Below are 8,343 nucleotides of genomic sequence, written 5' to 3' on the forward strand. Positions count from 1 at the left end.
AAGCCTTATATTTGTTGATCATCCAAAAATAAAATAAAGCAAATAACAAGCGTTAAGATTCTGGACACTGTGAGTCTTTATGCGGCTTAACCATCTGGGTATTCATAAGCATGAATATTTCACTCACCTTCTAGAGCAAACCCAAAGTCATTAAACTTGATCACCGCTGTACTTCGTACAATTTAAATTACTGACTTGATCAAAATCCGCTGTTAGTCATACAATTGTTCCTCCCTTGCGTGCGTCTTAATACCATTAAGAAACGGACCCCGGGGGATACAATGTATGTAAGCCGACAACTGGACTCGTGCATACTCACTCACAGTAAAGGAAACTTGATGCATTGCTCAAAATTTCAAAATTGGTATCAAAATTTTGATCAACAATATAATGGTTTAAGTCAAGTTGGGGTGATTTGGTAAAATCAAATTAAGCTTGAACTGAGATTAGAGGCTGATAGTTTCTGATATTCTATGCTTTAATTGAACTATTTAATCATATCACAAAAACACTTGAATGTGTGTTATTAGATTTATGTGGATAACAATACCAATGACCGACTTATCGCCAGTCATAATATCGTTGAAATATAAAACTGTGATGGAAGGGCAATTTGGTCAATATGATTCTCTGCTCAAACTCAACAAAAATACAAAAATATGTACTGTTTTTGATAAAATCATTGAAAAACACAAAAAGATTGTCTATTTTTTTTGGCAATACATTATTTAAATTTTTGCAAAATACCAAAAATATTTTCGTCTTCTTTGTACAAAATACTTAAATAATTTTAAGTTATGTTTCAGAAATCTGAAACATTCTTAACGTATTTGGTTGTCGGGATAAAAGGATTTCTCGATAACCTAATTTATTTATTTATTTAATTCTTTAATTAATTCATTTAATTAATTCATTTAATTATTTAATTTTAAATTAAACAAAAGAGTTTATTTCGTTAAAATCCAATTCGTTATTTATGGATAACGAACTAGGTGATTCTTTAGCGAACTAGCTTCTGGTTCGCTAACCTAATTCGCTTCCGCACTCTGTAACGAATCATCCCTTCGTTATGTATATTTAACGAATCGCGTCACGAATCAAGACTTGATTCGCTACTTTAATTTAACGATTCAAGTAGCGATTCGCCAACATAAGGTAACGAATTGAGTTAGCGAATGGGCCAATTCGTTAACTTTAATTTAAACGAATCGTCTGATTCGTCCAAGCTGTACCTTGGGTTGCGTGCTAAGTTATATAAGACAAGAAAACGAACAGGCGTTCACTGTTCGCCTTCTTCCTTCATCTTTAAGAAACCCTGTTCAAATTTTCTCTAAAATCTCGACTTTCTTGTTTGGATATTTCAAAGATATATTTGGGTATCTAAGGTTTAGCCGATCCTGGCGATATAATTTTCGTCAAAAATGGCAAAGAGTTGATAGTTAAATTATAAACTTTTAAGAGTTTAAGGGTTTCCGAAGTTTTGAAACCTATTTGTGTGTAATTTATGTTAATAACTGTATGTTTTTGATGTCATTGTGATCAGAATCATATTCCGATACCCTTGGTGGGCTTCATTCATGTTTTGATTGTTGTTTGCCGGGTTAATTATTGTTTCGTGTTATTGGTGTTTACTGTGGGTTCGTCTAACCTATGTACTTAGAGATTTTGAGTCTTAATCTCATACATATTCGATTATGTATGTAATTCCGAGTTCAACGAGCTCATTATTGTGATGATTCGACGATAGTTATGGCCTAATCGGCCCCGGGTTCATATTGTTGACTATCTGTGTTCATCCTAATTTTGACCTTGACTTTATGAAGTCAAAGAACAAGTCTTAATTATGACCATTCGTTAGTCTTAGCGAATTGGAACTGTTTCGTGTCCAATTCGTTAAGATTTTACATGAACTAGCTAAGCGAATAAGATGTTACACGAATCAGATTTGAATTCGCTTAAAATATAACGAACTAGCGTGTAGTTCGTTAAAATTAAATAGTAATTCGCTATGTTCAGTTCGTTAAAACATTTACTTGATAGCGAATCGCCTGATTCGTTATCTTATTATAACGAATCAGTGTGATTCTCAACGAATGACAATTTAAAAAAAAAAATTTTAATTAATCTAAATTATTTTCAATATTCATTTATTCAGGATGTACCCTCGCTTTTTACAGCTAATTATTCAGGATTTGATTCCGAACTTGTGTGATTGATCGATCGTTGGTGAACGATGTTCTTGATATGGAACATATGAAAGCTGAAACGGTGCATCGTATGATAATCTATAGAAAAGAAAAGCCACAGGATAAACGGATGATTGGTCATATAATCAATCCGGATTACGTATGTCCTCCTAATGAGCGTTGGATCCACGATGATTCGGATTCCAAGCGTGAAGGGGGAGAAGGTGGGAACAATGATGGTGGAGATGATGATGGTGACAATGATGATGGTGATGGTGATGGTGGAGCTGGTGAACGAGCTCTTAAAGAACAACAGGATGCAGTCGATGCTGCTCTAGCTGCCACCATGAAAGCTCAGCTGGAAAAAAAAAGAAAGGGTAAAGATGTGGCTACTGGTGAACCATCAAAGAAGCCCCGTGTGTCTGCTGGGGCTGGGGTAATCATTGGAACCCCACCACCACGTCAATCAACTACTCAAAGCTCGGCGGTGCCGCTAACTACTAGCACTCCGATGCTTACCTTGACAACGACGTTGGTGTCACATGAGAGACTCGGTCTAATTCCTCAAATGGCGTTGACCGAGATACCGAGGCCTTCTGCTGCATTGTCTACAGTATCTCCTATCACATCAATGAGACCTCCTCCTCCGCCAACAACTACTTTTCCTCCACCTCCGCCTAGTGATATCTCTTTCATGAGAATTACTCGGCCTCAAGGACTTGTTCAACCTGTTCATCCATCTGTATAAAACTTGCCACCAGGTCGTCAAACTGAAATGCTGCTAAATCTGTTACATCTATATGAAAATAAAATGGCAGCTGACCGTCAAACTCAAGAACGACTCATGGAGAATCAACGACGAATGATGAGTTATATTTCTTTCTGTCAGAAGGAGACTAAATCGTTGCGTACGATTGTTGAGTCTCAGGGGGTGAAATTAAAGGAACAAGAAGAGTTGATTTTACAATTAACTTGTAAAGAAGATGCCCTAAAGAAACTTAAGAATGACGATGATGATCTTGACGAATCTGATGCAGGAGGTGAGCCTAAACAATCGCATGGTTCATCCTCTGGTGCTGGTGTTAGTGGCGGTGAGGATTCGAGCAAGCAGATAATTACCTATCAAGATCCAACAGCTGCCAAGAAAATTGAAATGATTGCAGCTAACACAGTGATTTTTGTTGATGGATCAGGGGTGGTTCATAGTGTGGTAAACAGAGATGAGATAGAGGTTGGTGAGTTTGTGGTTAGATCCTTGACACGGGAGCAAATTTCGATTCTGCTTGGACTGAATGACGATCAGTTGACTGCTTTAGAGACTGAGCCCGATGTCGAAGTGATCACTGAGGAAGAATTGGAAGTTGATCCGTTGTATATGGATATGGATTTTATTTATGAGGATGAAGAGATTGAGATGGAGGATGTGACAGCTGAAGTGTACCCGGACTTGTATCAACACGCAAACGTTGATCAAGGTGCTCCGGTATTTCATGAAGATGTAATTAAAGAGACTGAGGATGAACTGGAAAAGGTTGTGCAGCGAACAGTTCCTTCACTCAAAGAAGTGACTGATGATGACGTAGAAAGATGGTTCAAACGTTATAAAGTGGGTAAAATTATCAGTGCTTATCGTTATGTAGATCAAGAAAGAAAAGATACTGCTGCTGCTTGGACTGAGACTAATCAGGTGACTACCTTCAAGACTGTTTCAAAGTTACACGGTGATATTGTTTCATGGACTTATGACTCTGACCTTAAAGTATGTATAGTCAAGTGGGAAAAGGGTGTCTAGTATTACGAGAGGATAATGGATGTTTTAACTCTACAGCGCTAGGATGTACGTACCCTCGCAAGACGTCCATTTATCAATCGTGGGGGTCACCGAACGGCTGAGTGGTTTCATCAACACTTACTGTTCGAGGTCAATCATGGCTTCAAATTCTTCAAGCCCCAGGTCCCAAGACGTAAGCGCATTGATGAGATTGATCCAAGGACCGGCTGGAAGAAACTTGTCTTAAAAGTGAAGCCGCCAAAGACAATGAAAAAGGTTCCTGTGAAGACAATGCCTCAAGATATTTATCTGTCTTTCAACCGTTGGTACTATGACAATCGTACTGGCGAGGCCGTTATTGTTCGTGGTCGAGGACTGCAGACCGAGCTCATCAAGATAATCGACCCGATGTGGTTGGTTAATTTATCAGAGACAGACAACGACGTGCTACACAGGAAGCAGATTTTGTTTGAACGCCAAGAAGATTACGACCTGGCTATGCAATTCCAACGAGTCGTTCGTGTGTGTCACGAACATGGAATTCATAGTTGTAGAGACTGGCAGTCTAAGCGCTTCAAATAAGTTAAACACAAAGAACTCAAGACGAGGGGGTGTCTATTAGTGCACGGTTTTGCGTCTAGAGTCTTTGTTCATATCGTTAATGTTTTATTTATCAATTAATGTGATATTTAATGTTTATTATTAACTAGTTCGTTAAGGTTAAGTCTAGTTTGCTAGGGATGTTAGCGAACTAAGACTAGTTCGTTAAAGTTAAGTCTAGTTCTCTAGGGATGTTAGCGAACTAAGACATTATAATGTATTCCCTCCTGATTCGTTAGGGGATGTTAACGAATCAGGGGGTGGTTCGCTATGTTAAATTATGTAATGAAGGGGAAGCTGGTTCGCTAGGGGATGTTAGCGAACCAGGTCGCCTTCTATATATAGTGAACTACTGTTCACTTTAATGAAAGTTTTTGGGAGAAAAGTTTTTCAAAAGGAATTTTGAGTAATTGCTCTCTCTCAAGCTTCACCTTAACATTATTCGTTTAATCTATTGACAATATATATACATTCATAACATTAAATCAAGGTAAACTATGAGCTAGATCTTTAATAGTGGTAATCGGATATTCACAGATCTGAGATCTGTTTATTGTTATCGACTGTTAATCCGGGATCCAACAATTTGCCTTCAAATGGTGATGGATTAATAATGTTGAAGTAACTTATTACTATAATAAATTAAAAAAGATGGATTTAACAACTTATTAAGATGTATAATCAACTTGTAGAATATAAGCTAATCCAAACACTTAAGAAGAGCTTATCAAATGATATAAAATAAGCTATAAGCTTCAAAAAGATATAAGTATAAGCACAAAAATATAAGCTAGGCCAAATACCCCCTTTATGTTATAGTTCTTTTTATGAAAAGTGCATCTTGTATACGGGGAAAACGAGACTCGTATAGTTCTATGTATTTATTAAAAATAAATTGCAACAAACTACAAGATCATTATTTTAAAATTAAGCATAAAAATTACATCGATTAAACGTTCAACTGGGCGTTACAAATAACTAAATAAATTAAACCGTTTGTTAGAAATAATTATTCTAAATCCACAAATTCAACCGAGCGTTTATAAGCTTCTAGTTCACCTATAAACATTTTCACTCGCAACTTATACAAATCTTCCCATCCTTTTGCTTGACCATCTTTGATATGCTTCCATTCATTATTAATCGTTGGCATCGGGTATATCCCTGAAAACTGAACAACTATAAAATGATTCCCGTTGACATGTGGAATAGAAACGGTACCATGTTGTGGTTTATGTTGTGGACCATAAGTTGAACAATTATCACTTGACAATGAGTGAACTATAACCCCTAACCAAGCAGCAATCAAAAAACCCATGGATGGCATTTCCAACCAGTGTGTTCTAGGTGCAAAACCCGGTTCGAACGAATTTAAGCCATGACGTACCTTAGAAAAAAGCTTGTTATCAAAGGCCTTCCTGTATTGTGTTTAATTAGCTTTTAACTCATCAAGAAGCTCACTTCGTACCCACCTCCAGTTATCTTCATCATAATTGAGAGCAACAACCATTGCTCGATATCCACAGTTTCCATCAGGTGCCACATCCTGTATATGTGTAACAAACGGACAAACTATGGGGTGTACTCGATCCAAATATTGGTGAAAGTAATGAACCTTATCATGAGAACGTGTGACCGAACTTTGTCTAATACCTTCATGGCTACCCACAAACAAACTATGTCTAATACCTTCATGGCTACCCACAAACGAACTTTCTTTAGAAGGCTCTAACTGTACGGGTAGAAACTCATCAAAGTCATCTCTTAGCGTTAGCATCGTAGAATTACTACGGTTAAGGGAGGGCTCATGTTTCTTCTTCTTTTTCACACTGTCCTTTATTTTTGGACCCCCACGGGTGTTTTTTTGAACCTCGGGTACTTGAACAATTGATGAGGTTGGCTTGATAAATGACCAGAACTTTGGCAACATATTTCTTTTACCATCGTCTGAATGTTTCTCAAACTCTTGTGTGAATGCCTCTACAACGCTCGCACAACTAATATCTTTCTCATGCTCGGCGTATAACGGATTAAAATCTAGTTTCTTATAGAAGATATCAATTGAGTCCAATGGAATGGTTTCATATGCAGTCAAATAGTTTGAAAGCATACAGGCGCATGGCAATGAGCAACTTGTGCAGAGATGACATCCACACCCATACTCATACTCTATGAGTTTGTTCATGCGTTCAAGCTCTTTAACTAATAATCCTAGGGTTAGTTTTGAGACTTTACCTCGTAACTCCTTGAATAGTGGGATGTTGTGGCCATTCATCAGTTTGTTATGACTTTCTTCAAATGTTCCTTTTATGGCTTTATGCTGCGACTTCACGATCTGATCGATAACACCGGCGGATTTTTCAAGTGTAGACTTGGTAGTAAGCAAGTAATTCTTGAGAAGTGTGTGTGTGCTCTCAACCCTGCTGGTTATACTATTCCCGAAGTGGAGAACTTGATCGGACCATGCAAACACAAACATCTCTTTGTACTTAACAAGCCATTTTGTGTTCACATATTCAAATACTCCTAAATATGTAAAAAAAATAAATAAACATGAATAAATGCAAAAATATTCTATCTAATGTAAATAACAATATATTTTAGAGAAAGAAATGTTACTTTTATGCTTTCCAGTTAAACCATCACGAAGTCGCTTGTAATTGTACTCGTATGCGGCGGGCGTGGGTGAAAAAACAACCGAGCTCTGTAGTTCTTCAAAAATTCCCAATTATTACCCTTGGCGAAACTTTGCTTGCAATGCTTTTTAATGTTTTGGGATATGTGCCATCTACATAGCAACTTCGCAGCATCCAGGAATACAACATTACAAGCATTTATCAATGCAAGATCTCTATCTGTTAATATCACCCGTGGCATCATACACTCGTGTAACATTTTCTTAAGCCTCGTTAACACCCATCTAAAGTTAAACATGTCTCTCGCCGTAATCTTCTACTCACTAGTCAACCTCATAGCATACGAATGACCCTCCATATGTTGAGCGAGTTCATGGTTGTGGGCATTACGACTCACTCGTAACATCCAACCACCATACTCATCGTGGTATTTACCCACTAATTGGAATGAACAATTAGTTTTTATTGTACCTGAACGCTTAACTTTTACGGTTGACTTGTATACTCCACCTCGATCACACATAAGAAAAATTTTGTTAACCTCCCCTTTGGCGTTTTTCTTCGTCCGTTCGGTGACTATGACAACACCATTCGCACGACTGGTTTTTTCGGCCCACTTCTTCAATTCATCGTGAGATACAAATATCTAAAAGAAAAATTCTTATGTTAGGAATGGTAGTGTAGATAATATTAAAACAACTAAACACTTTTAAAAATAGTAGGTTATCACAAGAAAAGAAAGTATATTTTATGAATACATGGGAAAAGAAAATTATTTTTTTTAATGATTTTACCTTATCGGTTGAAAAAAACGGATATGCTGCTTGAATTTTCACCAATGCTAACTTAAGAATTTTCCTCACCGATAACTTCACACTCTTCACCATCATTAACCCCACAATTTTCACCACCTGTAACTCCACAAATTTCACCAAAGTTACTTTCAGGATAATAATCATCAAAGATCGACGTAAAATATTCCATTCGTTTAAACTTATAATACTACTACATTAATCTATGTAATAAGAGAACCAAGAAGAAGAGAGAACAAGAATGATAAAAATTAACTAACAAGAGCACATATAATATTATTTTGGTTAGATTCATAAATCCTAATACTACATGAAGTTAAACAACTTTTGGTAGAATC

General features: G+C 36.9%; 1 protein-coding gene across 1 annotated transcript; it reads right to left on the reverse strand.

Annotated features, from left to right (window-relative positions):
* Window positions 1-5,986: 5,986 nt before the first annotated feature.
* Window positions 5,987-8,080, reverse strand: LOC143579637 (uncharacterized). The gene is made up of 3 exons (XM_077062882.1): window positions 7,988-8,080; window positions 7,665-7,839; window positions 5,987-7,083 (listed from the first exon to the last, which is right to left on the reverse strand). Exons 1-3 carry the CDS (start codon window positions 8,078-8,080, stop codon window positions 5,987-5,989), a joined length of 1,365 nt encoding a protein of 454 aa, XP_076918997.1.
* Between the last annotated feature and the right edge of the window lie 263 nt (window positions 8,081-8,343).

Source organism: Bidens hawaiensis, unplaced genomic scaffold, assembly GCF_021521415.1.
Source record: "Bidens hawaiensis isolate Kalapana, Puna unplaced genomic scaffold, B.hawaiensis_p1.1 tig00029891_1, whole genome shotgun sequence".
Lineage (NCBI taxonomy): Eukaryota > Viridiplantae > Streptophyta > Magnoliopsida > Asterales > Asteraceae > Bidens > Bidens hawaiensis.